The sequence below is a fragment of the Cinclus cinclus genome, chromosome 5, assembly GCF_963662255.1.
Source record: "Cinclus cinclus chromosome 5, bCinCin1.1, whole genome shotgun sequence".
NCBI classification, from domain to species: domain Eukaryota; kingdom Metazoa; phylum Chordata; class Aves; order Passeriformes; family Cinclidae; genus Cinclus; species Cinclus cinclus.
In genome coordinates this window covers 42,689,447-42,709,465 of record NC_085050.1, presented here as the reverse complement: position 1 = coordinate 42,709,465, position 20,019 = coordinate 42,689,447, and the positions used below count along the sequence as shown (strand labels likewise).

Here is a 20,019-nt window from a genome sequence, read left to right as displayed (position 1 = left end):
CTGTCCCACAGCACAACACAAGCTTTGTAACTGGGCCTTGTTAATATAAAAAACATGATGACAGCAATATTCGAATTATTCTCACTTTGTGGTTTCGGCTCAGGTTTTTTTTTAGTTGTTGTTCATTTTTGGGGTTTAGTGGCTTTTTTGGTTTTGCTTTTGTCAAGAAAAAATGCTGCTCATTTTTTAACCGGGATAAGGAAAGATGTTACTGGCATAGAAACAAATCCCAAAACACAGCACAGATAGGAGTATTTTTATTAGCCGTCTTACTGTGTTTAACATGCACATTCCCTGCAATACATTTGAAACAGCTGTTGTAACTGCTCTTTCAAATTAGCCTTCATCAAAAGTGACTGGTGGAAAAATCAGTGGTGATGAGTCAGTAGACACACAGCTTATGACACCTATGTGTCAGAAACTGAAGTCTCCAACAGTGACAATTCTGGTGACAGTGGGACTGATTCACAGTCAGTTTTGCAAACCTTCCCATCTTTAACAAGTGCCCCTGCTACCTGCCCAGATTAAGCTCTCTCAAAAGCACGTTAGCAAAATGAATGCAGAGTCCAATTTAGATAGAGCTCAATGCTAACACAGACGAGAAACTTCCACCTATTGTACAACATCTGATTATTAAAAGATAAGTTATTTTAGCATCTTAAAGCAATAAAACAAAACTGGAAAACTCTTGAAGCTCTATTATCAAGAACAGTTGATGCTATTTAAAACAAATTATCACACTGAATTAAATGTAACTTTGGACTCAGAAAGCACTTTACAAATACTACTAAAGGATACAAGATCTCCCAAAGATGATCACTACTTACACCTGCTGGGTTTTTTTTTTTTTTTTGACAACTGAAGTTACAGGTGGATGGAAAGAAACTATTTGTAACTTCCTATCAAAAAATCCAAACCATAGCAACAAAGAAGCTCAGCACTGAATGCAACAATCCACAAAGAAAACTTGCTACTTTAGGACACATTTAAAAACACCTTTTGAGGAAAAAGAAAAAAATACATGTTTTCAAATACCTATCTGAAATTGCTATGATCATGCAAAAGATGGCAAAGAAAGACAAATGTAGCCTTTCTGCATGAAAAAAACAAAGCAAAAACGAAACCGAACATCCCCCTTCCCCCCCTGCAAAAACAAAAAAAAACCACAAAAAACACAAACAAACAAAAAACAACCAAAAAATCCAAACCAGAAAACCAAGAAAACCTCAAGGGCTCCTTGTGTTTATACATGACAAACACTTTTTTAGGTTTAGTAGCAGCACACATGATATCAAGTATTCAAGGTCCTCTTGCTGAGACATTAAATTTCCTGACCCAACTAGTCTGAGTGCTTTTGTACCCCCTCTTGTATGAGAAAAACCAAACATGTCTGCACAGGAACCCCTTGTTACTAAGCAACAGCCTTGCATCTGTCTAAGACTAAAGGGGAAAACTCCATGAGCTCCTTTGGGCATAGAGAATTCCTTATGAACCTCAGCCACCAAAAACCCAAACACAAGATGAATATCCAATAGAATTTTACAGGCAATCGGGAGGCTTAGATCTTCTCAGGGCATGCAATCAAGGATGAAATAAACCTCAAAATTACCATTCCTGGGTTCATGTACTTTGCTTCTTGGGAAACAGGAGAAATTCTTTTCACTGAAATAAATCTAAAAAGATTGCGTGCAAGAAAAATGCTGGTTGCAGCCTGAAGTAAAAAACAATGTCTTTCCATAGTCTGAATACCAACTGTGATAACAAATTTCTCCTGTCATCTTTCCAACCGTGGAGGAAATTCTTGAAGCTTCAAAGCAATCTTGGAATAGTGGCAGCCTAATATTTTATTTGTCACATCACCAACATGAGAGTTAAGAGATTAAGACAGACATTTTCAAGCCTGAGTTGAAGGAATATTTCATATTTGACACATAAAGAGAACATAACCAATTTTAAGCAGTGGCTATAAAGGTTAATACTGCACCAATAAACAACTAGTTGCTTCAACTGCTGAGGATTTGAAGTCCAAACACACTTCCAGATCTGAGTGATAACAGCTAATTAAACAAATATTGTGAAATAACCAAGGAAAAGATGTAAACTTAAAGAAGCATTGTCTGAGCTCTTGGTTAGCCTTTGGTTCCCTGACTGACATGGGGAAGAAGGGAAGGATTAAGAAAAGAAGAATAGCATTCATTCTCCCTAGGACAGAAATGGTGGACCCTTCTGGCCACTTCAGATTGGCAGGACAGGAAATTGGTTAGTCCCAACTCTACTGGTCTTTCATTTTTTAGAGGCACAATGAAGATGGGCATAATGAGAGACATGATGGACTACATGAGCAGCTAAAGAAGATGACTTCATTTACTGCCTCACTTCCTCCTCCTCCTCCAGTGAATTTTTGAGTTTCTTGAGAAAACAGATTAGAAGAAGTTAAGGGCAATCTCCACACAATCAACTCTAGCTCTAGTGAAACAACTGCTTCATCACACACAGCCCACCCTTACTATGGGAAACAAAGTGGGAAGACTTGGAGAGCTGTTTACAAGATAACTGGCTCTGTTTTAAGAGGCCTTCATGGTTTTCTTTCTGCACTGGTTTGAGAAAAACTTCCAACTGATGACAAAAAAGACAAAAAACTAGAAAACCTGTAAAAGTAATCACACAAGCCACTGTTTTTCGTAGTATTTTAAACAGACTATTTTAACCTTTACTTTTAAAAAAAAAATTTTCTTTAGGAAACATTTTATTATTTTGAAGACTACATTTGCCTTGTAACTATTGTTACCACCTAAATCAACAATCCAAAATCTCCAAATATACAAGAGAAAAATACCAGGGACAAAAAGGAAAAAAACAAAAACGTCAAGAACAGAAGAAACTCCTTGCACAAACCAGAAATATGTTCATTGCCTGGGGCAGTCCTTCAATTACATGAAGCTAACAAAGAAAGAAGCCATGCTCAGCTCAAGAACACCACCTCCACATTACTTTTCAACCATTGCCATTTAAGGGCTGAAAAAATAAACTAAAAAAAATGTAAATAAGAATGACTATTACCAAAGTCACTCACTTTTTACTCTGTAATTTTTCAGCTGATAGCAATACAAAACACCAAGAACACTGGCTCTACCTGTCTCATGAAATGACTTGCAGAAGTCACATTACCTTGAAATATTCCCTCACATCATATAGAAACATTGGATCCAGTGTCTCCACAGAGAGAAATCATGTCTGGGGTTTTGTTTTAAATTAGCTTTCAGATGACTGAGCAATAGTTTATAATATCAATAAATTAGGATGAAATTCAATCAATGCAACTATAATATGTATTTGTTTATTAAATAGTTATCATATGTACTACAATCAACTGTAATTATAACACGTACAGAAATCATACGCAATCTAAAGGTTATTTTTTCATACTACATTGACACAAGTGTGGATGTCCAGGAAATACTTTCAAACTCCTTCAAGTCCAAGATTTTCAGCACTCTCCATATTTGTTCTTTCATTATCTACCCCCAAAATTTACAATACAGCAACCCACATCCGTCACAGAAGTCAGTCTGAGCGGTTTTCCTCCCTAAAGATGGAAATCTTTAGTGTAGCAATCCAGACCACACACACCAGGAGCAGTGTCCTCCCCTACTGTCAATAATTGCCTCTTTCTCAGAATGGAGCAACATCTGCCAAGACCAAAGGCATACAGAACATGGACTCTGGAAGTTACAGAGCAGATTAAGAGGCCCTGAATTTATAGGAGCAATAAGGAACTGCATAGAGCTTTGTTGAAAGGGCAGGGGGGACAGTTCACAGGACAATTTACCTGAGCTGTTCCAGCCATTCTGGCATCAGGCAAAGCCCTGCACTTCAGCAGCTGATACAGTCAAAAAGACTGGCTTTATCTTAAGGTAAAGACTCTTTATTTTGCACACAGTGACTAAAAGGCAGGCTGCATGGACTCTCTCTGGTTTCAGAGACAGAAGACTGGTCTCCCTCAGGAGAGCTCCTGAAAGGTGGACCTTCCTTCTAGGAGCTACCATATCAGAATCATGAGAAAACAAAGCTGACATCTTGAAAATTTCCAAGCAATACACATATCCTGGGAGGGTCTCAGAAAGGATGTTCCTGGTTTCCTGTACCGACAGTGGTATCTGGGCAGGGACCAGAGGGCATACAAGTGTGGCAGGAAGCCATCAGTCTGAGGACAGGATGCAGCAAAGAAAGGCTGGCAAAGAGCTGAGCCAACACAACAATGCTTCCCAAAACAGGGAGGGGGAATAATGATCTTAGATCTCTCCAATCACCTGGCAATATATTTAGCAGGTATAGAAAGCATTTAGGAGCATAGAGGAACAAGTATATGAGTTCATTTAAGAATCATTAACTAAGCCTAGGAATCAAGAGCAAGCAGCCATACATGAGAAGCAGCAGTGAATGATTTTCTTTGCCAAGTCAATAAAATGACAGAAGCAAGGAATTGTTCTTGGCAAATACAAGCCAACACATAATCCACTGACATTCAGCATCCCCTTCCTCTCAAGTCACCCTACAGAGTTTGTCACTTGAACTTACTTCCTAAAATAAAAACAACAGTATTTAAGGATCTTATTAATTGGCACCTGGTATGTTTTTGAAACTTGGGTGGGGTCAACACCAAGGTTGATTTTATTTTGGTAAGTACTTCTTATTCTAAAAGAAGCTCTTTCATGTGCAACATTTGACAAACAAATTTAGATATGGCATTAATATTTAAAATGAAATATTCTCAGTTCAGTGCTGAAAGCATCTGAAGATTCAGCTTCATGATTAATTTAAAAAAATCTTAAAAGGCCATGAACATATTTTCACTGGAAGCAGCTGTTCTTAAGGCAACAGAGCTAAAACTTATGGGATGCAAAACATGACATATTACCTCAGATTGCAACAGTAATAATCTAAATAACACTATAATTTTTAAAAACTTTTTTCTATCAAGTGCAAGACAAGATGATGATCTTTCTAAATCATTGCTTTCTACTTAGCCATAATGAACAGAATTCCACCCCACTGAACAGAAAAATGCCATTATATACAGAAAATAAGAATCAAAGGAACAATGATCATGAGCTTAACCTAAGATTTATCAAATTTGAAGTAAAAACATAACACGTTGATGACTTGGTTATGGTTTATTGGTTTTGAATAAATACTTAGGAGAGAATTACAAGGCAAACAATTGAGAGAGAATGACTGATCCACTCTCCTGGTTTAAAAAAAACCATTCTATTTAATCCTTAACTTAGCCCTAGGGGATTCAAATTACACCCATTTTATTTTGATTTGGTGGTTTTTTTTTTTTAAGTACTTTAACCTAGCCTAACACTGCTATATCACATTTCTTTATAACGGAAACTGAGGCCAGAAATTAATGATTGGCCACAATTTGAGAAATCAAGGCAAACAGTACTTGGTACCATTAAGTTAAATTCAAGAATTTAAGAACCATATCAGGTTCCACACCTGAATTTAACTTTTAATTAATAAACATTTCTTCAAGCATATGTATTAAGACAGAAACATGAGGTTGCACTCTACAATACATGATCATATTTCTGGATGTAGATATGGACATAGGCTATTATTCATGCCTTAACATTGTGCAATTTGTAGATTAATTGAAGAAACTAGATAATATTTTTAAGAGTGGATTATGCATTATGTTTGTAAACTCAGTTTAAAAGAATACTTAAGAAGTACATTTTCTCTGTACAAATATTTTTGTAAACCTTTAACTCTTTCCAAACACCAACCATTATATTGATACCAACACTACAAATGAAACTAGTAGGAGTCAGGTTGGCACCTACACAGAGAAGTATTTTTCTGAGGTTTCTTTAGGTTTTTTTACGTTGTTTGGTTGGAGGTAATTTTTTTATAATTGCACAGAAATTCAATTATCTTTTCCACAGTTACGAATGTTTTGCTGAAAGTCATTGCAAAAAATTTACTTCCAGCTTATCTCATGAGTAACTATATGACTGTAACTGCATGCCACCTACAGCTGTGTCTCTAGAGGCACTTGTTATTTTTCTGTTAGAGTAGAAATCTTTGTAATGAAAGAAATTAAAAACTATATAAGAATAGAAGAATAAAACTGATTTTATATCATCTTCACTTTCACACGATAAACCTAAATCCTGTCTCAAAGTAATCCTGTCTTCAGAAGAAATTCTGACAAACTTACTTGACTGACCTATGCTATGCGTGAAGTGTTCAGCTAATTTGATAGTTTTGCAAAAATAAACCTTTGCATTATTGTAATTACTGTCTAAACTTAACTGTGGCCTTTTTATAGCCTACACTATTTCACAAAAAGAAGCCTATAAGCTTATTCACCTGAGACAACTTCTACAACTGTGACAACAGCTGAGTTTTTATGTATTTGTTGACATTATTTTCATGTTGTTTAAATTACTACATTTGCAATTTCAGACGCATCTCAAAAAAACATTATTCCTCTTCTAGTTAACAGTACTTCATGTTGAAGTGATCTCACTACTTTATGATTATTTTGACAGAAATATATTTAAATTTGATTTGATTCCTTCCTCTCAGAGTGAAAAATTGGTACGCTTCCCTTTAAGGACAGACTCTCCTCCAACATAGCAAGAACCATAAACATCAAGTGAAAAATGCATAATTCCTCATTTTATTTCACTTTAGACTTTTTTTTTTTCCAATTTATATTTAAATTCTGGATCAGTTTCAGAGTCTCTCTAAACTCAAGCCGTTCCAAATGACTAGCACACAGCTTTACAAGAAGAAGCCACCTCAGAAGTATAACTTTGAAAAGCATCACCAGTTCAACCTCCCCACCTTTCTGAGGACGGCCAGAAGAGGAAGCACTGCTAAAGGGTTGGCATCACATTTTTACAGGGTGGGGAAATAGAAATATGCCCCTCAAGCAGGCCAGCACAGGCTTCTCACTCCATATTTGTTTCTTTCCACTGAATAGGTTCTACATTATGAACCCAACACATCTAAAGCCTGAAATCATTACAATTCAAACAAAAAGTGGCTTTTTGAAGTCTGTTGAGTACTTCTTCAGATAAAAACTGACAAGAGGCAATAGCAAGGGCATTCAGCCATTAAATGCAAAACTGCTGGCAATTGCACCTCCCATCAGCATCCCTTCCAGTCTTACCTGGTAGATATCTGAAAGGCTGCTGCTTCCTGAATCACTAGTGATGCTACATCCTGAGTGACTAGATGAAACGTGGGTCACCTGTGGGTGGAGACTGTCAGTAAGGTGCAGCTTTGTGAAATCTGCAGGAAGCTATAGGTGGAGCAGAAAAAGCATCATTACAATTTGAGGGAGATACACAGCAAAATTAATTCAAATCATATATGTCACACTTAACTCTCTTCCAGTATCAACTATTTAAGAAAACCACTGGGGCTTGAGAATGCAGCATAGAAATTTTGAGTTATGTGGCTTTTTTAACTCATGCAGAGGTCAGCAAAATACCACCAAACTGTTGCAAATATAAGAGGTTTAAGAAAAACGTGTCTGAGAACAAACATTACTGAAGCAATATGCCAAAACCCTTCAGTAGCTTGCTATAGGGTTTGGGTAGAATTAGAATGCATATGAATATGTGCTACTTTCAAAATCAATGGTTGCCTGCAGGATGGGAATTAACAAGGGAGTAAAGTCACATACTTCTTCAAAAAAATCAACAAGCACTGCTCTAGATTTGGTAAACTCCTGTTTCTCAAGTTGACAAAGTACATTAGAGACAAGGAAAATCCAAGTCACTGAGGTATCCATTATACTTCGAGCCAAATAGTAAGACAGCAAATACAAAATGGGGGAAGACTGATACAATTACAAAGAGCTATAATCCTGATATTAGTTTGCTCACGTGCAGTGCTGAAGAATGAATTGAGACAGTATATTTGATCATTTAACAAACATTTACCAAAATTTGTGATGTATATTTCCACTATTGCTTTATGCCCACAGCTCCCATCAAAGTCTTTAAGAACTGTAAATCTTTCCAGACTGCAGAAAGCAAGCTTTGACAAAGTAAAATATTTGCTGTCTGAAAAAATATTTAAATGCTATTTCAGGGGCAAATTACTCTTCTCCCCAAGAAGACTGCATCCTACAGCCAGTTAATAAAAGTATGTTAATGTATCCATTTTGACATGCAATAAATTCTTCAATAATTCAAACAATAAAAACTTTGTTCATTAATTTTGTTTCAAGTCTGACAAGGCAGATACTCTCATCTCTAAGGAGTTGTGTCTGTATGAAAAATGTCACATGAAATGTGTCCATCCATGTCAATTATGAATGCTATCTTGGCACTGGTTCTCCCTGGATGGAAATGGAAATAAGACCTCACCCAGCATTAAGAGAGAATAAGCTGATCAGTGTAAAAGATTAGAGAAAAAAGTCAACTCCAAGTCACCGGAGAGTGTGCTTGAAAAATTATCCTCTATACAGCCAAAGATACTGAATGATTTTACTTCTGTTTGCCTTTAGTTCTGTTTATGGAACATGCCCCCAAAAGAACCTTGGCTTTAGGATTTGCAGTGAAATTAAAGACAACTGCAAACCTTAGTCTTATTTCGACTGACTGGCATTTCCTATTCTAATACATCTGAAAAGGATTTCTTCATTATCACAGAATGACTGCATTGGTGATAGCAAAAATGGCTACATTTTAAATAATTCTTTCCTAGTATTTTACCAGAAAGAGGGGCTAAAACCAGCAACCAAATACTAACAATCTACAATACTAACAAAGCTACAATAAGCCCAGAGCTAGATTTGATCTTCATCAAGAAAGAAAAGGCAATTAAGAAAAGCAATACTCTAATACACACAGCCATGAATGCTGCCTCCAGAAAAATTTAGTCATGTTCACTACTGTTAATGAAGTACCAGAAGGAGAAAATACAGCATATTAGGGAGTGCATTATAGTATTTGATGTCTTTGCTACTTTACTTTTCAATCTGTAAGTTTGAATTATCATATAATGGAACCATATATACTGATATTCAGGCCACTATACAATTTTTCTTTTTATAATTTTTGAGCCATTCTGCAAATAAGTACATATTCCATAGGTAGAATGCAAGGTAAATTAACTGCCACAGCTTTTGCAATACGTTGCTGACTATTTCTCAAAGTACAGTCTCTCATAACTGAAGCAGTCTATATTAATTTCAAAGCAGAAATCCTACATATTATTTTAAGATGTAACCACAAATGGCCTAAGATTCACACATTTAATGATAACTTACAGATATATTTTGAGAGTTTTACCTTTTATAAAGCACTGACTATTGCAATCTCAATAAATATTAACTCCATAGGGAACTGTATATGAACACAGTGTGGCACCCATCCAAACGTTCAATTTTATAGTGCCCTGCAAATATCTCCATGTCATTAACAACAGCATTTATTTTTTATCAATGCATTAAAATTTTTAAAGAACCTTTCATCTAAGCAACTCCAGTTAGTATGTTAAAAAGTGAAATCAAGCTATGATAAATATAATGATTGCACTCTGTTTTAAATGAACACCAAGGATTTATGTTTTGCTACTGCACAGGCATAAGGAAGAGGCAGGGGATTCCACAAGAACTGATGGAAAACACAGCAAATAAAAGCAAGCCTTCTAAAGCTTTCTGGCTGTAGACAATCAGCTGAATGCTTGGTGATTACTGGTTTCAGAGTAACTCCTCAAGTCAAAGCCATGCTGCATGAGCTGGACTTGCCAAGTGGTGACAGAAGATCAGAAGGCGGCATTTTTCTTTAGGCAACCTAACTAGTTACTTTGATCCTAATCAAATAGGACTATTTACAAGCAGAAAACACATGCTCACATCTTTGCAGAACACTACATCTCTATGCTACATGCCCAAAAGCAGCATCCGCTTCAACTGCCCTACCCCCCAAAGTTTAGGTGAGAGACTGCATGAAGAAAAAAATAAAATACAAAAATTAAACAGGCTGAAACATTTAAACTGTAAACTGAATGCAAAATGTATGTAAGAAATACATGTATTTCTATTTTAGTTGTTAACTGCTGTTTAAAATACTTAATATTTGCATTGTACACAACGGAGAAATAGTAAAGTACTGATGACTATGAAATCCCACATCTGCTTAAGTCTTTTATGAAAGTGTGGCGGGCTTGACACCAGATGCCCACAAAAATCACTGACAAAAGTCACTTTCCTCAGCTGGACAGGGGAGAGCAAATACAATTAAAGGCTCATGGGTAAGGACTAAGAGAGATCACTCACCAGTTACTGTCATGGGCAAAACAGACCCAGTTTGGGGACAAATTAATTGATTTTATTATCAATAGGATAATAGAAACAAACCTAAATCTTTATGCCTTCCTTCCACCCTTCCCTTCCTCCTAGGCTCAACTTCACTCACAAACTCTCTACCTCCTCCCTTGCAGTGGTGTGGAGAGGCAGGGAATGGGAGCTGTGGTCAGTTCACCTCAGTCTGCTTCCACTGCTCCTCCCTCCTTGGGTAGAGGACTCACACCCCTCTCTTTCCAAAGGAGGCAAGTTCTCCATCATCATCTCCAAAGTGAGCCCTTCCCATGGGCTGAAGCTCTTCACAATTTGCTCTGCTGTGCTCATAAGTCCTGCCAGTAAACCTGTTCCAGTGTGAGCTCCTCTCTCAACAGGGTCACAAATCCTGCCAGCAGCCTGCTCCAGTGTGGGCTTTCCACAAGCATTCACCTGCTCTGGTGTGGGTGTCCTCCAAAGGTTGCAGGTGGGTCTCTACTTCCCTGTGAATCAACACAGGCTGCAGAGGCACAGCTGCCTCACCATGATCTGCACCATAGACTGGGTAAATCTCTGCTGGGGCACCCAGAGCACCTCCTGCCCTGTCCTTCTGCTCTGATCTTGGTGTCTGCAGGGCTACTCCTGCCACATTCTCACTCCTCTCTTGTGTGGCTGCAATTGCACAGTTTTTGTTCTGCCCCCTGCCCCCACTTTCTTAACTGTTACCCCAGTGGTGCTACCATCCATCACTGATGAGTTCAGCCTTGGCCAGTAGCAGGTCCTTCTTGGCACCAGCTGGCTTTGGCTCCATCAGACACAGGGGGAGCTTCTGGCAGCTTCTCAAAGAAGCCAGCCCTGTGGCCCCACACTACCAAAATCCTGCCACACAAAGCCAATACTAGTCAAACCTTTTACTCCTGGACCACAACATTTGGTAAATGTTTTTCAGTTAAGCAAAACAAGGACAAAATGCAATATTCAACCACCAGCAAAAAGTTGTCTACCCCAAACCAGGATATTTACATCCAATTTCTTACTTGCAGCGGAACATGATTAGAGAATAACATAACGAAACCATACTAATATAGTTCAGTGAAAAAAATTGCTAGGAACCATCTCCGGGCAGTTAACTTCATTACAATAGGTATGTTTGTCCTGTGTATCACTTTATTATTAAATTATTAAGTGACTTGGGTATTGTACATAGCAAGCATCACACTTAAGTACAGCTTTGCTGAAGCCAACACCTACAATATTTCTTAACTTCATTATTGAACACTTTTAGTCACACCATCAGAAGGAACAGGCACACAGAGTAAAAAACAAAGCAGGGTAATTTAAAAAAAATGCATGATTTGTTTTTAAGTTAATATTGTTTCAAAACACCATGTATATGCACCAGTTTAAATAACTGATCATCATTAAAAGGGTCAGAAACTCTCCTAATAACCTTGTCTCAAGCACAACCTTTGTAAGTGACAAACATTAAGGTGATAAATGCATAGCTGTAATCACGTGCAACAGGGACAAAAGTTCCTAGTAGAAAACATGACCTGAAAATAAGCCCTAGTCTTAGTCTGACAGAGGTGAAAACAGTATCTTATATTCAAAATGTAGTTCTTAATACACAAGTATAGCTACATACGTACACACATTTATACAGATTGCACACATAGATAGAAACCAGAGTTAAAACAATACATCTGGGAACTACCAATTTTTACTTCTTGAAAACCCTAAACCAAAAGAAAACTTAAACAATTATGTGAAACTACCTTAAGGGCAAAGATATATATCCGTTTAGAACTGTACAACACCGTAAATCCTATCTTCCTATCTTAAAAGCATCATTTTATTACTTCCACCCTCAAAGTGAGTCACTGTGCTATGCATGCAAAACTAACAACTACTTTGCTCTGAATATGTTCCTCCTATTTTAAGAACATCATTATTTTGTCCTACGCTACAGCGTGCCTTTCATTATAACAAAAGACATCTTCTACCCAAGGAAACACTGGACTTAGCTATGAACAAAGTATTTTAAAAAAAAATTAAATAAATTTTGAAAATGTTTACTGGACAAGAAATGAAAATCCTTGGATACAGTATAAAAATGAAAGAGAATAGCAAAAAAATAAGTGAAATTACACCAAAATATTTTCTTTCTTTAAACAGTGTTCCACGGTGGTTTTTGTTTGGTTTTTTTTTTTGTTGTTGTTGTTGTTTGTGGTTTTTTTGAGGTTTTTGTTTTCTTTTTTTAATTCGGAGTTTCATTTTTAAAAATGCAGTTATATGTGAAAACAAGTATAAACGCAAAATGTGAAAGACAAAAACAAGGATGTAATTTTAAATTACCAGATGAATTCTGGTTGGAAAGCTTCAATATACAACTCATTTTAAGGAAAACATATCAGCAAGCCTTTTATAAACAAGGTCTTCAACTGAAGGCTGCTCAGCACTTTATGAAAGATTTATAAAGCCTGCAAAGTGACTCAAGTACATCTGCAAAAAAGATGAGACTAAAGAGAGCAAAGGTGTAACATTCTGTTATGCAATTCCCAATGAATGATTTTATATGTAATTAAGCTCAGCTCCACTGAGATAGACTACGCAAGTAGACATAAAACAACACAAACTATCACCTTTATAGCCTCTATTTCCACTCTCTGAAATTAAAGAAACACAAGCAAGCATTAATTCTTCAACCTCCAAGCACATGCATCTGAGCACTTATTCTGTAGCATCTCTTTACTAATAAAATAATAAAGGCTACTATACAGTAAAAGCCACCATAATAATTTTATTTTAAGTTTTTAATTCCTTTTATAGATGACACACTTAGTCCCACAAATCTAAGTAAACTACAACAAACTTATTTTGGGATTCTGTTTTTTCTTTTCATGAAGAGAGAACAATAGCAGACAAATAAAAGCAATACCGTGCCTTAGTCTTCATCGTGTTTTTCCCCCATCCAAGACAGAAATCCTAAAATTTTTACTGTACTACAAAAGTAGTAGGTTACAAAGGCAGTATTCTTTAGTATCCTACAAAATTACTAACATTTAATTTCCATATTTTTAGAAACATTTTTTATATTAAACATTTGTACATCTGTCGTATTTTGTATTTTAAACCTATGCCCACATTCATGGTATTTAATAAGGAAGAAATATTTGTAATAATGTTGGGCATTCATCAATATGCTATTTCAACATAATTCTTCCACCAACCAAGAGAGACATCAAGGAAAACATTTTTATGGTTGAGTGATTTTAAACACAGCAGTCCATGTAATAATTACAGAATAATAAAGTAATTTCTATCAGTTCTGTCAATAGACCTGATGCAGCCTGACATGTTCATGCAGAGTTAAATTTTAAAGTGTAAACTATATACAAATAAAATTAGGATGCAATTCCCAGGGAAGCAGGACTTCCTTGCACTTAGGTGGAAAAGACTGAGAAGCTTCTAGATATTTTCTACAAAACTTCTGCAAGACTTAAATAAAGATCTCCTTTTTGACTTGGATTATGTATTCTGTAGCATCATTCACTTCATGCAATGATACCTCAAGTATTTTCAATCTCCACAGCTTTCTCAAGTAGACACCCTTCTGTGAAACTTCACAGAGACTTACTCGTAAGAATGTTCTCCATCTTGAATCCAGCACAGGAATCAGCCTGTCTTCTGGAAACCTTGCATGTAGATACTATTAACTGCTGTTTAGCAGTTGTTTGTGTACAAAGCCCACAGCAGAACATCTCTAACAAAAAACCAAACCCAACCAAAAACAAAATGAAGGAAAGAAAAATATTAAAAGGACCTTTCATGGCAAGCTCTTAATTCTTTCCTCCACTGATATTTTGCTATAGCTAGCATCGCAAAAAAATTATTCAGATGTTCAAGCTAATGCAATGTGAGCTGCTGGTCTCAGGGAGAGAGTGAATGCACAGGAACTTCATTTTGCTTTCTTTACAAAACACACACTGACTGCCACTTACTGCACATCTCATAGCTCTCAGCAGCTAATTTTATGAGCACTTCATGCATCAAATCATTTCCTTGAAGATTATTGGCTTCTGCAGAGAGACAGAGGTGGTAAAATTTAAATGTGTGTCTGGGGAATGAAGAAAAACCTCTCAGAAGCAACTCTTTAAAGAAAAAGTAAGAAGTGCATCACTGAAACACACCCATTCTTATTTAATCTATCTACCTTCTCCGTTGTATGTTCAAATGTGTTAGCATTTGTTCTTCCCTTTGGAAGCATTTCCATCAAAGAATCAATGCAGCATTTCATATTCAAGTGTCTTCTTCAGAAAACCTGGCATAAACACTATTCCTTCAGGAAACACAAATGTCAATTTATTGGCAACAGCTCAAATTAAATGGAAGTGAAAAAAAAAGAGAAACTGTTTTATACAGGTGTTTACAGTGCCAGAGAACCCCAAATACAAATGAAAAATTAGCAGGATGGATTTGAACTGAATCATGCTAAACTAAATATTGTTAACAATTTTCTGAAGTTTTTCTTGGATTTCTGAAAATCTGAACTTAAGCATTTATAATATGTTTACAATTAACAGAATAAATATGCAAGATCAAAATACTTCTATTCAGCATTTACTCAAAAACCTGTCTCAGGAAATATTTGATAGAAGTGTAGCTTCTTCATTAGTCAACAAAGGATAATTCATTACTTTTAAAACATGGTCTCTGGTTTTAAAGTTAGAGCAGTTCTGCTGTGGACATCAAGCTAAAAAGTCTGTTCTGCAACTGTTTTGTCTCTGCATACACATTTAAGTATTGCCAACTCTCTGACATCCTTACCCACATGCAGAAACGTGGTCTGATAATTTTTGTTCCAAAACAATGTAATCGAAGTTAAACCTTCCAGAAGGGAATTAGGGGAGTTATGTAGGATTTTCAAATTTCAAAATCTCCTTTTTGTTTTTGTGTGTGCGTGTGTGTGAGAGAGAGAGTGCTTGTTTGGTTGGTTTTTTGATAAGTGTCTGGTATTCTGTATTATTTTGATTGCTTTTTTTCATAAAGTGATTGAATTTAGTCCAAATCCTATTCTCAGTCACTTTGAACAACTGTGAGTAGCAGAATACCTGTTCCAGTGTATTATGTCTGCATATGTTCCCATATCATAGGCGTCCCTATTCCATAGGGACACAGCCTATCACTCTCAGTAGCACCCTGCTGTCCCACCAACCACTGGCATTTAAAAGAGTCCTGACAGAGTCTGCACAGCCCACACCCTCCCACAAACAGCTTCCCAATAACACTGAATAAAATTGGGAAAGGAATTCATCTTGTGGAAATCTATGTAACAAATCTACAAACAAGTAGGGACAGGCACCCACTGATGACTGACTGCTTTTTAGGCTGAAGGCAAGACTGTTCTGAGGCTTTTCAATTGACTTCCGAAATATCTCTAGGGGAAGAGTAGAAAACTGAGCTAAATCACTGAACTTCTGTAAAGGCTCCCCACTATTTAATATATGCGGACCACAAAATAATAAAGCTTGGATTTGCAGAGATCTCTCTCTTGGGAATAACTGATTTCCATACTAAGAAATCTCATGTTCCAGTTGATGTTCTTCCCACAGTAAGTATTTCTAAATACTTCCTTTTGTGGCTGTTTGGGTGCTTAATATGCTGAGAACTACTGCTGGGTTGGAAACTAAATGGCCCACTTTCAGATCTTTTAGAGGCTTGTAAGGCTAAATTTTGAACTCTTTGGCCTATTACAAGTAACTGTGGGAGAGGAAGGAACAGAGAACCTGGTCACAAGCTTTGTTTCCACAGGAAACCAGACAAAAGATTCATGCCTAAGGAAATAAAAGCAAAAAAAAGTTCAAGAGCACTTTATGTGGGCACATATGTTTACAGGAAATGAAAATTCAAACATTTTCAAGGAAGATGTTTTAAATCCTGCAGAATATTTTAAATAAATTATAGAATGCTCATATATATCTCATATACAGACTCATTCTGAATTATTTACACAGCAGTCTCACAAGCTGACATGGGAGATGCTAAAAAGCAATTACACCAAGCAGGGGTAAAAATGATGGCACCCGAACCCAGATTTTATTTTCAGCTTTAAGCACCGCTCAGAATTGAAAGCCACAACAGAAAAGAGTTTAGCCCAGAGGTGAAAACATATATCCTGGGCACATCTTAAATGGTTGAAGCAAAGACCTATGAAATGCCTACAGTTCCAAGTGTTGAAGCCTGCCCATCAGTAGGCTGCTCTTACACCACACCATATGTTGGTGGTGGGGTCTTATATACCTTATCATAGAATACTTCACAATTACAGCATTCTAGCCACCCTAACAAAGCTCAATGAAGTTTTTCAAACATTCATAAAGCTCAGTCTTGAACCAAAGCCATTCAATCTGAACTACTGCAATTCAGTACTGAACTACATCACTGAATTTTACTGCACTGAGCTAATTTAAAAGAGTAAAAGAAAAGCTAATTGATTCTAGAATAAAGGAAAATAAATTAAGGGCTACTTAGGTAATTGTTATTTTTTAAAAGATGAGATATGAAAGATATACAAATATCTTAGAACTCCCCACTTTCCAAGTGGAGGGAAAAAACTGTTGGCACCACTGTGCAAAAGACATTTTTGACACAAGAGATGAGCAGCAGGAACACATGTGAAATCAGACAGTTTAAAACAAAAAACCAACACCCTAGGAAATTCCCTGCAAGAAATGACTGTGAAAAAGTTTCCATGTATCAGCTGATCAGAAGGTGACCGAATTGTTCAGGTGATGCAGCAGAAGGAGAACCCAATATGATCACAGCATGCATCCTCCTGAAATACAGTTCTGGGCTTCTCTCCATGACCCCAGTAGAGACCTTATTTGGAAATGCTGCACATATTCCCAGCTGTGTGTTTTAAATAAAGATGGCTCCAAGCCATCCACATACATAGGCAGAAAAAAAACTATCAGGATCATGAGAAGAAGAAAAACTAATAGTTGACAAAGTGTAGGAAGAGCACAGCTTTTTTCAGCCCACACTGAGAGAATGATCACTATGCAGAAATAGGAAGGAGGAAAATGAAATATTTCCAGTAAAAGGTAATGCAGGTGTAAAGCCTAATAAGCAGGAAGCTGAAAGAAGGCTGCTAGCTAATGAACCACAGAGCTTCTCCAAAGCAGACTCCACAGGAGCTGTGGTAGGGAAAGCTTTCAAACTGAAGCAAAGCAAAGTTATTAGAGTGCTGCACAAGTGTGCAATGGCAGTGACCCAGAAAATCCTTTCCAGATCTATGTCACACATCCAAGCAGAAAAATCTGAAATGAGCTTATTTTTTTATATACGTATGGCTCAGAAGCAGACTAACCAATGGAGGAAGAAAAAGACAAAACTAACATAAAAACATTTTAGATCTTCTTACTGGTAGCTTCTTAGTAAATACCTAAGTACTCTACACAATTCCAAAGAAAAAATTTTTCAAGATATAAATACTTAGGGATCTCCTGTGCACAGATGCAAAAGCTGAGCTCTGTCTCTATAAATATCATATTAATTGAAAGAAATTTGATGAAAATTTAAAGAGAGACATGACTATTTACAAGCAATTAAATAGAAATTTTGTTTGAAGTCTGAGAGCTGCAGCCATGTCAATACCACCCTTGGCGTTTTGAGTAAAGGATTATCTCTGCTTTAGAGTATCAAGGAACAGTCCAGGAGAAAAGCGAGTAGAAGTTTCCACTATTTTTCCTTCTCTAACAATGAAAGTTCCACACTTCTGCTTCACCTCAAGCAAAAAAAAAAAAATAAGAACACAAAGAACTGCAATATTAGAAATAACACACAAGTGGACATCAAAGCCCTTGCTAAAGCTTGCTTTTCCAAATGTTGTGATTGTAGCATTTTTTTCATATAAAGCAAAAATGTATAATGCCATAATCACTAGTCTTAGCTTGGTAATTGCACAATATTGAGCATTTTAAAACAATGTTACAATTTTTTTTAAAAAAGTTGGACAACTACAAGGCAAATAATTTTGATTGAAAATGGGGAGGATGTTATTTTCAAAGGTGAATTTGAAAAGAAACACTGCTTAAAAAAATCTTACAACTCTGTAGGTAATACTTCTGAGACCAATGCAAAGAGTAAAATGATTTCATATTTGCATTACAGATAGTATGGGTAGTCTTCCTATTTTTCTGGCTAAATGAAGAAATAGTACAGTAACAAGATAAAATATTTTTAATGACAAGCATTTCCCTTTACACATGACTAAAGTTGTAAAATCTTCAAATAGCATGATTTTACCATAACTATAATTTTTAATACTATACTAACATGACTACTAGTCAAACAGCTTTATTACTTATTTTATGAGTTTTGCAAGTGCAAATGTACTCATGCCACAGCAATATAATAGCAGTGTTGCCGTAATACCCCAAGATTTGCTTGCTAATTTATTTTACACTTTTCCTCAGATGGTAGTCAAAGAAAATTAATGAACATATTGTAAACTGACACAAGCTTTTAAAACTGTATATGCCATCATGCATTCCTAATACCTACATAGTTTTTATTCTGTCACACAGAGCAAGACTCCAACTTCTGTGAACTCCTACAACTCTTTACTGCTTTGGGCAAAAGACTTACTAGTGTGTAATCACTGTGATTGTAGGAAGGGAAAAAGTAAAGAATCATTTTTCTTCCTTTTTCATCAAGGAGCCTTTAGGAAGTGCTAACACGCTCTCTCAATTCTGGAGCACAATGCAGCAACAGCTGTGAAAGCCATTTAAAACTATCTACACATATCAACACAGAAATATCTTTTATAGTAATTATATATCCAATAAATTTTGGAACAACCTGCAGAGCTTTTCTTTATAGTCCAAGTGATATTTATTCAAAATTGTAATATCTAACACTAAATTTCACTAGCCTCCCACCTTGGCTTTTTAATTGCCCAATTTTCACAAGCATCCACAACTACATTGTAAGATAAGCCAAACAAGAAGGTCCCATATGGAGCCTGTTATAACCAGGGCTGCTTTAGAGTAAGCAAACACTGTCAATTGAAGCACCATGTTGTTCTGCTTAAAATACTGACATTCTTTAGTGACTTTCAGAAATTCATCTATTTATGTCTCTGCAGGTGTGCACACAGTTTAAATCACCCTGTATGGTCCTGCCCTGCATCAACAGCTTCCTAAAAACACAGCCCATGTAAGAAATTACATATTCTACTGATATCACAAAATATTTCAGTGGTGTTTATTTAGGAAGAGATTTTTACATCACAGATTGCTGAGCTGCAGAAAAATAAGCAGTACAGAAAGCAGGTTGAAATACCAGGGCCAATAACTGCAGCCCATTCTACAAACACAATCAACAGACATTCTTCTTTTTTTTCTCCCACCTACTGAAAGTTAAACTTTGGAGTAGTGTGTGCATTTACGTGGTCAAAGTGTGTGCATTTACATCAACTACCACATTAGGTCACCTTGCCACGACCAGATAATATGAGAGCCAAACCAACTGCTCATTTACAACAGCACTAAAATGGTAGTAGTAGTTTGCTGTAACACATGGTGCAAGAGGTTTAGAAAGTTACCTTCATAAATGTGGTAGACATTTTAGTCGTTGCTACATTAAACATGTTATCTCTGGATGCTTAACTGACTGTTCAGTTGGAACACTGAACCTCCACTTAA

At 36.4% G+C, this 20,019-nt stretch overlaps 1 protein-coding gene across 2 annotated transcripts in view; it reads right to left on the bottom strand.

Annotated features, from left to right (window-relative positions):
- RAPGEF2 (Rap guanine nucleotide exchange factor 2) overlaps nucleotides 1-20,019 on the bottom strand; it is a 181,702-nt gene that overhangs the window by 37,138 nt on the left and 124,545 nt on the right. For both annotated transcript variants that reach the window (XM_062492880.1, XM_062492881.1), the window contains one exon: nucleotides 7,190-7,321. In XM_062492880.1, coding sequence (XP_062348864.1) covers nucleotides 7,190-7,321 — 132 coding nt within the window. The remainder of the gene's footprint in view (nucleotides 1-7,189; nucleotides 7,322-20,019) is intronic.